Source organism: Pezoporus flaviventris, unplaced genomic scaffold (assembly GCF_033815535.1).
Source record: "Pezoporus flaviventris isolate CSIRO_AGI_PZ_B2104156 unplaced genomic scaffold, CSIRO_AGI_Pfla_v1 ptg000027l, whole genome shotgun sequence".
Taxonomy (NCBI): domain Eukaryota; kingdom Metazoa; phylum Chordata; class Aves; order Psittaciformes; family Psittacidae; genus Pezoporus; species Pezoporus flaviventris.
Window position 1 is genome coordinate 3870890 of NW_026892575.1, and position 14788 is coordinate 3885677.

The 14788-nt window shown below is 35.2% G+C and overlaps 1 protein-coding gene across 3 annotated transcripts in view; it reads left to right on the forward strand.

Annotated features, from left to right (window-relative positions):
• LOC133271965 (transcription initiation factor TFIID subunit 4-like) overlaps positions 1 to 14788 on the forward strand; it is a 149092-nt gene that overhangs the window by 68246 nt on the left and 66058 nt on the right. For all 3 annotated transcript variants that reach the window (XM_061458500.1, XM_061458501.1, XM_061458502.1), the window contains exon 13: positions 6237 to 6293. In XM_061458500.1, the coding sequence (XP_061314484.1) occupies positions 6237 to 6293 (57 nt within the window). The remainder of the gene's footprint in view (positions 1 to 6236; positions 6294 to 14788) is intronic.

The following is a 14788-nucleotide window of genomic DNA, read 5'->3' on the forward strand; positions in this document are numbered from 1 at the left end:
ACAATTTACCGTTACTTCTGGATCATCTTCCTGATAAGTGAATAATTAGGTAAAATAAAAATGTCACAGGGAAGGGGTGTCTTGAATATGAACACATACATTGAGTGCAGTTTCTTTAAAGGAGATAATCAGCTCTTCACCCTCATTTGTTTTCCTAGTAAGAACCTGTTGTTTCCACATGTGTGCAGAAGCAGAGATCTTTCGAATGTGTCTTTAGTGACATAGAGGGAATTGCAAGAAGAGCTAAGTAAAGTCTTAAGACTGCAGAAAGGTCAAAAGCCAGACTAAAATCACTTGAGGAGTTTATGTTTGACATGGTGTGTGCCGTTGGACTTTCTTAAAAAAGAAAAAACAAACCCAAAAGCATCAGTCTTGCTGTAGTAGAAGATATGTTCCTTGCTGGTTTCATAGCTATTTCCAAAACCTGGAAAATGCAGGCTGTGTGTGTCAAACTGAATAAGGTTCTGGTTCTGGGCTAATAATTGAAATATTTCCAGCAGCACGAGGAATAGGAGATAGTACTTAATTTTTTTTGGTTGGTTAGTTTTATTTCTGAATGAATTTTTTGAGAGGGTAGTACTTAATATAGCAAAGAGGTGCAGCTTGGGGTTGCCCATGTTTTCAGAAAAATCTATTTTCTATTATACAATCTATATAATAAAGCAAATCTTGGTAGAATTACTGTGTTAATTCATCCACTCAAGTAGGCTAAATGCATGATTATTATCAGATTAATTTTGAAAACTCATTTCCAATATATATATATATATATTCCATTAGTCTATTATTTTGAGTGCTCTGTATTAGTAACACAAGCCTGTCAAGTTTTAGGGTCTTGTCTTAACTCCTACGAGAGTCATATTTCTATTTTGTAAAAAGAATAATTACATAAGTAAATGAAAATTGTTTAGTGTTGTTTGCAAAGTTAATTGATGTTTATGGGTGATAGTGATTTTTTTTTTTTTATAGTACCGTAGGCTGAAGGGCTTTTTTATTGGAGAGAGATCATTGAACTTGGGCAATGCAAATTTCCTTACTTGAAGGGGCTGCCTCTTTGAGCCAGAGATGAGTTCAGTCATCATGCCAATTAAATCCTTTTCCTCTCTTCTGAGAGTACAGTGCATGTAATGCAGTTTTCTGTGAGAAGTACTCTCTGAATGGAAAGTTATAACTCAATTCTGACATGAAGAGAGCAAAGAGGGAATTATTGTGTTGAGATAATTTTCTGTATTTTTAGAAATTTGTTACTGCAATTTTAATGATTTTAAAATAAATCTTTTTTTTAGACCTCCATTCCTGCATTCCACCTCACTGTGGTCGTAGCTCTGAATAGGGTTTTACCCTCAGCTATGCTGCTTTTAACTTTCACTTTTTATTAACAAAGCTAATGTGAAAGCAAAGTGTTTCATGTTGCCAATTTAATTTCTTTAATTAAAAGTGAAAGTTATAAGCTGGTACAGCCGTGGGTGAAGTTCTAATGTCATCAATGGGGAAAAATAGGTTTAAAATTGAAACTGTTGGCACAGCAGTGACTCTCAATAGTACAGCACCTGCAGTTGTGACTCTTAACTTTATTTAATGAAAAAAAGATGAATTTGAAGCATTAAAGAGTCCCAGTGTATGTAGTGGGAAGGGGGAGTAGAGTTGTAAGTGCCTGAACTGGGATCAGATGTTGCTAAGTGTAGGAGACATGTATTTAGGAGGAGAGATCTTGTGAGATGTTTTCTAACACAGGGTTAGCAAGCTGAGACTTTGAAATCATTATAAATCTGATAGGAAACATTTTTTGTGAGACAAAGAATGTATCAACATTTGTAACAAAGCATCTTTGACGTTACTAATTACAACAAAATACTGGATAATGGTCACAGTTAAATACATCAGAAGGGCTGTTAGTCTGCACACCTGCATAGATACACAAAATACCCTCCAACTTGAAAAATAATTGCTGCATATGTTTAAGTAGTATGTGAATAATAGATACCATTATTTAAAAAATACTGTTACTTTCTAATTTAAGAAAATCCTATGAAATACAAAATCCCCTTCCTAAAATTACACTATTACAGGTATTATTAGATGTCTTTGTGGTATTCTTCGTTAAAACAAGCAAGGGGAAAAGCTGAGGTTTGGAACATTATGAAGTTTGGTAACATGTAAATGACCCCCTGTATTTCTAATGTGTTTTGAATATGCACATTTAACATACACTGCTTTTCATACTTTGAAAGTCTAATATTTTCATAGGCCTGATGTGATCTATGCAGTTTTCAGATAAATAAGATAACAACTTCTTTATCACAAAGCATTTTCATTCTTAACAATTAAAATATCAGGCTGTCTGGTCTAATAAAAATGGCTTGTGTTTGGGGGTAATGTTAACAAACCTGGTTTGGTGAATAAGTTCTTAGTAGGAGAAGGCATTTGATGTATTTAAAAGTATATTATATGGTTATGATCAGTCTTAGGTTTTTCTAAAATGATAATGGGAAGCTACCTTGCTTCTAAAGTTGTTTATTCAGCAACATGAAAATATATTACACAAACACAGCTTTATTTAGAGATCTAGACATGAAGATTAGAGCGCAGAAAGGAAAGGAGTTGTGATAAAGTCCTTTAACCTATTTGAGTTGGGGGGTTCAGTGATTGGTGTGTGTCTCCAAAGCTTTTTAGAGGAAGGAAGCATTGGTGTATTAAAATATTTTTGAAATATGTTTCAAAAAACAGGTGAGTTGTAGCATGTTAAGATTTGGATGTTAGAGGGAAAGGAGAAAACAAGAAAAAACAAAAAATAAAAGATGATATTGAAGAAAAAAAATGGAATTTCAAAAGAAAAGAATGATTAGTCAGTAGCTTGTCAGAAGTATAAAATGGTAACATAATTGATGAGTGAAAATGGTGGCACAGAAACAAGCACTACAAGAGCTGAGGAGCAGCAAAATTATTCATACTCTTCAGAGAAGAGACGCTTGTATGTGGAATGGAGTGTAAAGAGAAGCTAGTGACATTTTAAAAGCTTATCTAAGCACCTCTGTTAAGCTTGACATTTTTCTTTGTTTATATTTGCTTTAATCTGTGTTGTATTGGCTTTGAAGAAGCCTTTTATAATTTGCTTAAGATCATAAAGAATTAGTAAAGTAGTCTTTGTTTATACTTTACACATTTTAGCCTCCATATGCTGATGATTTTATTTCTGAACCTTCCTGCTTTACAAACTGGCATGGTAGTCAGCAGGAAGGTATTTTAGTCTTAACAATCTGTTAAAAAAAAAAATCCAAACAAACTATTAAAATGTGTCTGAACACAAAAAGAAACAGAAAATGACATTTAAATTCCTTAATTTTTTTACTTAGTTATACCAGTAATAACTTATCCAGTGTAAAGTTCAGATTCTACTTTTTGAAACAAAGCTCCTTGAAAAGGCTACTTGGTGTGAGTTCAAGCAAGAACTAGAAACTCATTGCATTATTCTGAATATAAAAGTAGTTCTACCTTCACCTTCAGTATGGGTTTGTATATCTAAACATCACCTGGTATTTTAAATCTTCCTTACTGAAAAATTCCATGTACTTAATACCAGTCAGAAGCCAAGGACCTGTTTTCAGCTCTGCAGTAATTTTGATTATTTATTTACTGTGAATGAGCTGAAGGTTACACAGAGTAGATCATATGCGTTTTTGCCTGCTTTTGGGCTCTGCTTTTTCAGAGTGCCGTGAATTCCAGATCTACTTTTATTTGGTCAGTTTCTGGAATGGGCCGGGGAAAGGCCCAACTTTTAAGTGTGTTGTAAGCTGTAGCACTTTCAGAGTTGTTCCTTCACTTACAGAGTCCAGGAAGTTGCAGTGTTACTTTGCATCTGTTGCTTTAATTTTTCTTACAGTGTCCCCAAACGCAGTGTAGATCTGGTGTGTTTTCCAGGATTCTGTCTTGTACAACTACTTTCTACAACTTTCTTGTCAAAAGTTGGGAACAATATTAGAAGTCTTAGTTTGATTCTCCCAGGACACCATGCTTTCTCCTTAAGCTGAAATGCTTTTAACTTGTACTTTGCATTTGGCAAATGGTTCAGCTTCATACAGTGGTATAACAACACTTTTTATTTCTGTACTGCTTTCACTGAGACTCAGAAGGCAATAGAAGTTCATTGCACATTTATAAATTTATCATTAAAACCCATGAAAGGACTAAATATGACTTTCCATACATCATGCTGGAGAAACTGAGGCACACAACAATTAACTGTCATCACAAAATGACAGAGCAAGGACCTAATTCAGCTCGTTTCATAAATATTCACCTATGTGTATCTCCTGGATAAGGAACTCATTGAATGGGTTTTTTTGTTTGGGTTTTAACCTAAAAGGTGTAAACATAATCATGTTCTTAGTAATTGCTGTACTGAATAGAGATCTTGCAGATCTACATATTTAATGAAATGCCTTTTTGTTCTTTAAATGTTAACTAGTTCATAGAATCATGGAATCAGAGTGGTTTGGGTTGGAAAAGACGTTGAAGATCATCTAATTCCAACCCACCTGCTATGATCAAATTATCTACATTTTTCTTATTGTCTGGCCACAGCAGTTAGAAGGAATCTCCATCTGCATTAAGTTGGAGTTCCTTTCTTTGTTGGCACAACTACAGCATTGAGAGTCTAATCTACAGATTTTAATTTGTCATTACTTTACTCCATCCCGTCAAACTGCCTTTTATTATACCAACAGGCACAAAAGCTCTTGTAGGTGGTGGTGGCAGATGAAGCTAATGTGCATAGTGGAAGAGTAAAGCATATCTAAAAATCTCTTTATTGTTTAATTTGGCCATGTTTTATCATCACTATGTTTTGTATGGGTGGTATATTAGCTGAAAAATAATCCTATTTTAAGAAAAACCCAAACAAACATGAAAAGAGGATAGAGAATTCAGTGTCATTGGTGCGCTGTATGCCAGATCATAGTCAAAGTTCTCTCCAGATATATCAATACTGTATGTCCTCTTACCCTTAAAACCTATCTCCCATTGGTTTTCTTCATGGATTTTTTAACTTCTGAGCAGAATATATTATGAAAAATTTAAGCAACAGGAAAAAAAAATAAATCTAAGTTTGCAAGCTAAAATTCTTTCAAGTTTTAGGCTTGTCTTCAGCAGAGAAGAGGCAGAGAAAGGTAGATAGGAAAGGGTATAGAGATTCTTATTCCTTTAGGAACTGTGTAAATGATATCACTTTAAATGTCAAAGAAACACCAAAATAAAACAATTACATCTTTAAGGTATCAGGGACAACAGTTCTCCATGGATGTCACAGATTTTATTGCAGCTTCTTACAGCTTTTCATGCAAGCTTTTCTGAATCCTGACAAATCATGCCATTGAAAAGTATAATGTATATATTATCTATGTCTCAAGTTTTGAATTCCATCAAGTATGCCTAGTGAGCATGAATAAGAAGTTAATAGTTTTAACATATGGTTGTAAACCAGTTTGTATCCCAAGAAATGTACAGTTATGTATTGTTACTGTAATTTAGCAGTTATTCTTAGTGGAATTTTAGAGCTATTGTTCCTGGTTTTGAATGAAAATATTAAAGTCGCCATTTGGCAATATTTCTCCAGTTTTAAAAATTATAACATTATAGTATTAGTAGTGCATGAATGAGTTTAACTTAAGCATATTTGTATGCTGTACTCTTAAGTTCATACAGCTAATAATAGCTGTATTATGAGCATCTACTGTTTGGGAGGGTGACTTTACAACTGTTCTCTCCACATTCTCTACCAACAGCTGAATAAAAGCTTAATTGAAAACAGTAGATAATTTTAAAATAAGTGACTGTAAGGAGTTCAAATTAAAAAGTTCGGGTAATGGAGGGGGTGTTACTTCTGCTCTTAAATTTGTTTGTGTTAGATAATTGAAATCTAACCTGTATGGAAACTTTGACAAAAACATGTTGGTTTTTTGGTGGGTTTTTTTTGTTGTTGTTTGTTTGTTTGGGGTGTTTTTGTTGTTTTGTTTTTCTTTAATTTAAACCAAGGGTAGATCTTACTTGCAACTGAATATTTAAGAGTCTTTTGGGTAAGGCCTACAGGTTTATAGTTGCACTTCAGTGAATTTAAGCATCCCATCTTTGACACCTTGTATCCTGTTCCCCTTTCTTTGTTATTTTTTAACTTACTGCAACAGATGAGGGGTTCTTAAACCATCTGTTAACCTTTTTTCCCCATTTTTTTAAACATCTAGAGTCGCTCAAGGCAAGAAGACCCAGAGCAAGCCAGACTGAAACAAAAAGCAAAGGAGGTAAGCAGAGCTAGAGATCATTACACTTGACATTTCAAGGCTTGAACATATTAATTTTTTATGCCTTGCTACTTGTATATCGTTAATAAAAATCTGACTAAAAACTTTTTAGGATGTATTTGTTGCTTTGCCTTTGATCTTAATGTTTGCAAACTAATACATTAATACATGTGAAGCCTAAGGAAATTTTATAAGAGAATATTTCCATACATTACATTTTCATTTCCATTTTAGGTAGCTGTAGCTTTTGTTGGGTTGTTGATGACAGCAGCACTAGATTTTGGTGGAAAAACGTATGCCTTTGTCTTTTTGTAAAATGTCACTTTCTCACAAATGTGCTACTTAACAATTTTGTTCTGCTAATAGTCTTTCAAGTAATGTAATTGCCAGACATTTTCTCTGTGATGTGATTCAGTGGACTGTTTACTTATCAGTCTAAATTACAACGATCTAAAAATTACCAAATAATTTCAGATGAAGTTTTGATATGTTATCCGAAGAGTAACAATTTGTGAACTAGTGAGCACCTTAATTTGCTGTAGGTAAGAGTAGCTGTCCCTTGCTTAAGGCATCTCACAGTTTAGGGTCTGGTTGTATCTTAAATCAATTAGAGTAAAATATCTATCAGTTGATAGTCATTCTTATTTTAAAAATTTACAACATTATTTGCGGCAAATTGATGCTGGGATTTTTAGCCATCTTCTTTGGATATGTGCACTAGGACGTAATAATCATACATTAGAAAGTAATATATACAGAAAAATGCAAATAAAAGTTTTTTTCTATTGCCCTGTTCTTCCTGTCTTGTTTCCCTGTTGGCAGTATTCTACAATACCGTTAGCTATACAGATCTTATATATATAAGCATATAACAGTCAAAAAAATTCCAAGTACATATTGAGATGACTTTTTTCCCTTTTCATTATGCGTTTATGTAGTAAGATTTGCTGAAATGAGTTCTTGTAAACATCAGACTGTGCCTTAGTGTTTCCAGAGCTGGGTTTGTCAAACAAGTATTCAAATGAAATAAGTTAGTTGGCAGGAAAAGACATAGGATTTTAATACTGCTTGAGTTTAGTATCTAGCCAATGTATGCAAAGGAAGAATCAGGTTTGTGAAATACTTGTTGGCAGGTAAAACTTGCTGTTGAGCTGAGAACTAAAACTACCACGCTGCTTGAAGTGAAAGCAAGCTAGAAACTACTGCTTTTCTTGCTGCCACAATATTTGCATTCATGGTAACTCTTTTTTGGCCATTGGAAACTTGAGGAAGCCAAATTAAACAACAGGGTTACTAGACCCACATTTTTCTAGTAGTCGAAGTGGTTGTCTTTGTAGCTGTGATGGAAGTCTTGCACTCCAGTAAGTGTAGTTGCTTTTGGTGTAGCTGCAGGAGTGCTTCTCTCTTGTATGAAAATTCAGGTTGTCTGTGTAAGCTCTGTTTCTTACCCACTAGAGGGAGTGACGCTGTGCTGATGTGAATGAACGTGTATGAAGTGTGTTCTTAGTAATAGCAATAGTGGTATTAGTGAAGAGGTAGCAAATATTTTGGTGGTAACCTAATTAAAAATGCTTAGATGAAACTGGTATGTAATTTTAAAGTAGCGGTGTTCCTAGATATGGTAACATGTTTGAGTAAATGCAGAATGAATACTAGGTTTTCTGTGTGAGTGCTGCACCCCATTCTTTTGTATAGTAGCCCTGCCTTTTTTTCCCACTCTTCTAATGAAAGTGTATAATTTGCTGGCACCACGCCTCTCTCTGAAGTTGAATTTCATTCTACCTGTTTGAAACCGTAAGAAATATAAGCATGTCTCTCTTTTTAGTTATTAGCGTTCTAAAGCTCTTTCTTCAACTGATTTAGAGACTTTCACCTGAAATGCTCCAATATATTTAACAAAAATTATTTTTTTGCATTAACTTTTGCAAAGGGGTGTGGGGATGTCTCAAATTGTACTGCCACTGCCAAAATTAAAATTAAAAAAAAAAAAAAATGAAAACAGCCTGGAACTGTCCTCTTCAAAACTGGGTCTGTGCCAGGTAGAAATGGATGACCATCTAAAACAAATATAGCAAGTCTGAAAAAGGGAATATAGTCCAGGATACTTAATGAAGACAAAAGTCAGAGCAAGAAAGCAAAATACCAAATAAGAAAGTCTTTTACATATTTAAGGAAAAAGAAATTTGTGGAAACATTGAAAAAACTCTAGAAAGCATTGTCTTGGAATGCAAAATAAAGGAACCAATACAAGGATAATAGGATAAAGAGGAAATAAAAACTAGCTTTGTTCGAAAACATTCTCCTTTATGGATATTTTGGGGTCTTCCATTCCATAACACTCTGTTTTATTTCCTAACTAAAAAAAAAAGAAATGTTTGAATTCTTTCACTGAACTTACACCCTTAAGAAGTGCCCTTCTTGCTTATTGGTGTCATCAAGAAAATGTAAAGGGAGATTACTGTGTCCTTTGAACATATTTAAAAATTAATTTAATAAGGTGAAAGTTATTTTATGTTTTGTTCTGTAACTTCATTTTACTTGATTTATTAGCCAGTTTTCAGCCATTCTACATATTGTTTAAACCAAACTGGCTTAAATCCAATTTAAATTGTGTTTAAATACTTACCAAAACAAACAAAGTCTGTCTACATATGGTCTTATGATGGAGACTAGACATAACAGTGAGGTTTCATTCACACACAGACTAGCACTGTTTTAGTTCAGTCAGTGCATACCCACTCTTACTTCAGTTTGACTTACTTTGTTTTAGCATTAACCTGGTTCAAATGGACTTGAGTGAAAGCAGTTAAGAGAATGTGCCTGTGGGCATTTATATTGCTTAAAACTCGGTTTACTTTCACACTTCTGAATTGGTGCAGCTTTTTGTCAGTGGACATTACATGATAGTTTTAATGATAAATTTCTGTAATAAACTAGTGAAAAATATTTTCCGTGGAGATTGTTTCTAGGAAAAATGTTGCTCTTCAACTGTTAGTTGTTGCATTGTTTTGTAACACAAATTTGGAAATATTTGAATCTCAATGCAATTTAATGTAAGAAATAACATCATTTGAGAGTAGTGCTTACCTCAGGTTGCATGATCTTTCAGATTCAAACTTTAGAAAATATACTGATTTATGTAGTCTGTTGGAAGTATGAAAAGTCACAAATATAAGTTAAAGAAATTACCAATTCTCTAATTTCCAGTAAAAGGGTCATTAAATAGGTCATAAAACAGGCCATATAGCAGATAGAAGGAATTGATCAAGATTTGGAATAATGGAGTCAACACCTAGTAATTAATAATAGAAATAATTTAAGAGGCAGGAAAGGCAATATCCTAAACATCCTTTCCATCATGGATATTATTCTACATATTCAGTGTCTGTTGGCTAAAAATCTTTTAATTTAAAAGTCAGGTAGTTGAGTTTGATCTTTAAAGATTAACTTGGTTAACATCTTTGTGTCATCACCAACCAACAACATTGCATAATAATAAAAACTTAAACCAGACACCATAAATGTCTGGGCATGTATCCAGAACCTAGATCAGTTTAGATAACACTCAGTTGAATCTATTCTCAGATGTACTTGTTAACCATGCAGGCGAAATCTCAGGCCGGTTGATATTCATAACAAAAGCCCTAGTAATCTGAAGAAAAAACACAAGACAGTCCTTTATATGCCTTTGTCAGCACAGATATCCCATCTTAGGGGGTTGGATCAGTTCCTTTAACAGTGAAATTTATTTAGGCGGGTTGCTGTTCTGACTGTTACACTGACTGGGAATTCTGGGAGTCCTCTACTCTTCCAGAAGCAGACCAGGGGCAGGTATTTTCCATACTTCCAGAAGGGGTAGTACAGTATAATGGTAACCATTCTGCTTGGGTGCTGTCATTCCCCTGGGTTTGCAATGTCTTCGGTAACAAGAGCCTCACTCAACTGTGTTTCAGATTTTGAACTGTATCTTACTATAACTCCAGCATCATACATTTAATAGATCATGAAAACAATTTTGCTTCAAATAATTTCTTGTCACCACATTAATATTTACGCATCAACTCGGTAGGAGTGGTGCCTTTTAAAACACAGTTTACTGTAGTTATCCTGTTTTCATAAGGTGTTACTGAAAATGAAAAGCAAATAAAAAATATTTTGTTTTCTTGAAGTTCATTTATTCCCCTTTTTTTGCAAAATCAAGGTCCTTAAAGATTGTAGTAGTAATGCAGTATCTCTTGTGATGAGAAGTCTGAAGGAGTTTTCTATTTTATCAAGCCTGACATAAAAATATTGATTCAAAAGCAACAATCTTCTCTTAAAAGTGTTTCTTATAAAACATTCCACTGAGAAATGGAGCACTTTGACAGAAATGAGTTTAAATTAAATTTTCAGTTAGCTCTGTAACCCATCTGAGAGTCAGTAGGTGGAAAGAAGGAAAAGCTAGGAATATGATACCTGAAGTAATCATAGTGCAACATTTAGGCAATAATGATTCCTTGGAACTGAGTTATTCTATAGATAATTTTCTGCATCAGGTTACCAAAGCTGCATCTATAGTTATTCTATAGATAATTTTCTGCATCAGCTTACCAAAGCTGTGATGCAGAAGGAATGCAGGCATTTTTGTCAATACATGTAGAAGGTTAGTTAACAGAGTTACTTTGTGTTCAGTCTTCCTTTACTACAGGTCTGTTATTTGTACCCAGAAAAATGCTTCTGATAAGTGTTTAGGCTGTTCTAGTACCATCTAAGGCCATTCAACACTGCCATGGATTTGGCTTTAGAGTACAAGATTTTCCTGAAGTCATAAAGTTGTTGCAGTAACTTCATATGTTAGTATTGAACTTGCATTTCAGAGAGAAGTGGTCCTTTCATCAGTCAAAATACTGTCATGAAAATCCTGCTGCATTATCAAACTTACTGTTTTATCTTAACTGGATTTTTTTTCCTTTTGAGTACATTTTACTTTAGATGTAGAGATACATTAGTATAAGTTGATAAGTCACAAATTCTGAACAACTGAAGTTGTTTATGAACTTCTGGGAAGGACAGGAGAGGACTAGTGTTACGCTTGCATATACAAATACTGCTGCTGAAGAAACAAGAAGATCTGTAATCAGTAATAAACTTAGTACATCTGAATCTTGGTGTGTAGCTCTTCGGAGTTTCAAATTAGTTTAAAGACAGTGGGTTTTGACAAAGTATTTCCTGTGTTTCCAAGGATAAGGTGGTACCCTGTCATGAATTCTACAAATCCTGAAGAACTTCAGGCAGTAATAGTCTTACTATTAAGCAGAAAAAAATCAAACACATCCAACCTGGTTTTGTGTGCTAAGAGCAGAAGTGATGGCAGTTGTTTGGCTGAAGATGAAGTGTGGCATTACCCTTGCAGTAGAGGCAGTCAGAAAACTGGGTAACTGATGGAAAAATGCCATGGGATCAAAGGAATGGCCATAATATTTTCCAACTAAGTCAAATTGGTTTATTCCTGCTTGGGTGAAATGTATATTAATTAGAGTTGAGTTAAGGGCTAGATTTTGGGATTGATTTTGGGTTAAATTTTTTTTTACGTAACCCAAGCTTGACCCAAGATTACCTGGTTAGTGTAGTAGAAATCTAAATTAAATCCAATCCTCTCAAACATAATAATTTCCTTCTACAAAATCATGTTGGTGGAGTTCCACAGTGATGCAAGATTTTAGTGTATATATGCTGCCTAGCTCTTGCTTAGTTAACATGAATGCTTATTTTTTGTGACTAAAACTTATTTTTAGCATTCTAAAAGCAAATGCTGTTTTACTGATACATAAGCTAAATACACAGCCCTTCTTAAGTAGCAAACTATTTTCATACTTCATGCATCTTTAAAATATAAAGAACTCTTTTAATATTTAGTTATACTTGCTATCTAGAAAACAGTCTTAGAACTTCGTTTACTCCCTCACTAGAGTTACATACAAATTTGAATGCAGTGTGTGAGGAGGACAGTCAGTGTTGTATTGATGTGTTGTGCTACCTCACAAAGAGCCATGTCAGAACTGCGAGTCTTTGTATGTGGGTTGTTTATAAGCACAGATGAATGAGGCTGCACATCTTTGAGAACGGGAGCTAATGTGAAACAAAATGGGGACAGGAGATACGAACAAGAAGGCAGGCTGCCTAGTCAGGCATTTTTTTGTTGTATAGCTGATGTCTCAGTCTAGAAGAGGTATTTGAAAGATAGCAGCCTTTGAATTAACACAGCAACAGTGCAATTTCTTTTGGACTTTGTATGACAACTGTATTTGTACTAATGCAGTCTGCTGTTTGAGACATTAGCAGCAATGTATGCAAGTGAAATGTAGTGATTGTTTTACCTTGCTACCAAAAGGTTCCCATGTGACTCTGAGAATTTGGGAACATTAAACAAGTAAAAGTTGTATAGACTTGTATAAGTAGGCTTTTCCTTTCAGGTTTCTTTTTTTTTTTTTTTGTTACTTTGCCAACAAAATTTTAAGTGACTATGTACTCTAATTCTCAAAACTAGTGAGGAACAATCAAGACTGATTTTAGCTCTGTTATGAAATACATTTGGTTTGTTTTTTTAATATATCAAAAAAAGGAGTACCTGTTACCAATTCAGCTCTACTTAACGGGTTTCATTTTTCAAAAAAAGCTGACAAGAGGTTAGGGGAGGATAAATCCATCCTTGTGGTTTACATTGACTTCCAGAGTGTATACTCACAATGGAGTCCTGCCTAATAAAGATTGTTGTCTGTCATTATAAAGCAACAGGACTACTAAAATATGAATTTCCAGAACATGGATTTAGAATGGTATAATCTCTTTGTAATGAATTTCTTTAGCTGAAGGTGACTTTGCTTTTCTGAATCTCGCCAGAACATTCCAGCAGCAACTTTATGTTGTAAAATGAGCTCCATGAAAGTGGTGTCTGACTTCAACTGCAGGAAGGTAACAGGAGAATTTGCAGCCCTTCAGGTCCCTTGCAGTTTTCCTTCCATGTCTGTAGGAATAACCAGTGGTACTGCTGTTGGATTTTGAGGGACTGCTAAACAAGTGGAGAATGACGACCCCCTTTTTATAATTGCTTTTGGATGCCCAGACAACAGAGCTCAGTGAAGAGATAAGGGAACTGTTTTCTTCCACCTTTACAGTGTGAGATTTGTGATAAGGATGGTTTGGCTTTGCTTCTCCTGAGTACTGTCGATTGCATCCAGAGGTTCCAGGAGGGGCAGTGAGGAATGCATGCAATGGTATTTCCTTTTTTTAAAAAAAAAAACAAACCCTTTTTAATGTGTCTAAATACGTACAGATCAGTTTGCACAAGGAAGATATCAAGACTGAATTCCCAGTTCCTCTTCTGCTTCAGTGGTATGTTGTCTGAATATTGGTCTTCCGTAGGTAGAAACAATCTTTTACTTAGTCTGCAACGTCCCAGCCAGAAAAGAGGAGAGGGAAAAGTGTGTGTGGGAGAAAAGATATTTTCATTTGGAGCAAGCCGTAAATGTAGAAAAATCACATAACTGTTTTACCTGAACACTGCGACAGATTTACTTCCCTGCTGATCTGACAAAAGAGTGGTGCTTTAGACTTCAGAATATGATTGCCTATTTAATAAGTAGAGGGCAGCAAATGTCAGCTGTGTCAGCTTGTCAGAAACTGAGGAGTTTACTTGGACAACAGTCTAAATTATTATTTAGCTGTTTTGTCCCTCAGTCAAGCCTGCTCTACTCTATAGAAGCTTGCAAGGAGAGGTCAAGGTGTACTTAGGCTTCAGCCTGCAGGGCAAGTTTTCCCCCATCCTCAGTATGCACACTGGTTTCTTACCCCAAAATAAACTCGAATGAGGGCTTTAATTCTGCCGCTGAGCTAACATGTTTGTAAGCCCTGTTTGGCAGCCCTGGAGCGCCTGAGGCAGCACACAGCTGCCAGCTTTCATCTGCCCCCAGTTCCTCCAGGCGCTCCCGTCACATGAAATAACCTAAGGGGATCGAGACGCACCTACTAAATCTTCTGTTCCTCTGCCCACTCAGTCTGGGTGCTGCACATTGCACCGGCAGCAGGCAGCTGGCCATCAGCAATCAGCTGCATACCTCCTGCTGACAAATCTTCAGTCTCTTCTTTGTGCAAGCTCCACATAAAAAAGTCTACCCGTGGTCCCCACATCTACTTCCCGGCTGTAGTCTGGAAGGGTATTTGCATGTTCTTGTCCTTTTACAATGGCAGGACCTTGTTTCAAATGTATATATTTTGTAGAACACACTGTATTTCATAAAATCTGTGGTCTGCTTCTAGCCTGTTAGTGGAAGATGAAAGAGTTCATGGGAGCAGAGTTAAAGCTGAAGTTGGAGCTGTAGTAGTAAAATTTTAAAGAGTAATTTTAAACTTCCTTGCCAGCGTATTTTTGAGAGAGTTAAAATATGTGCATGCAATATTTCTGTGTATCTCCAAGTAGCTTATGCGCAAGACATTAATTTTCACAGATCTCTTCAAGA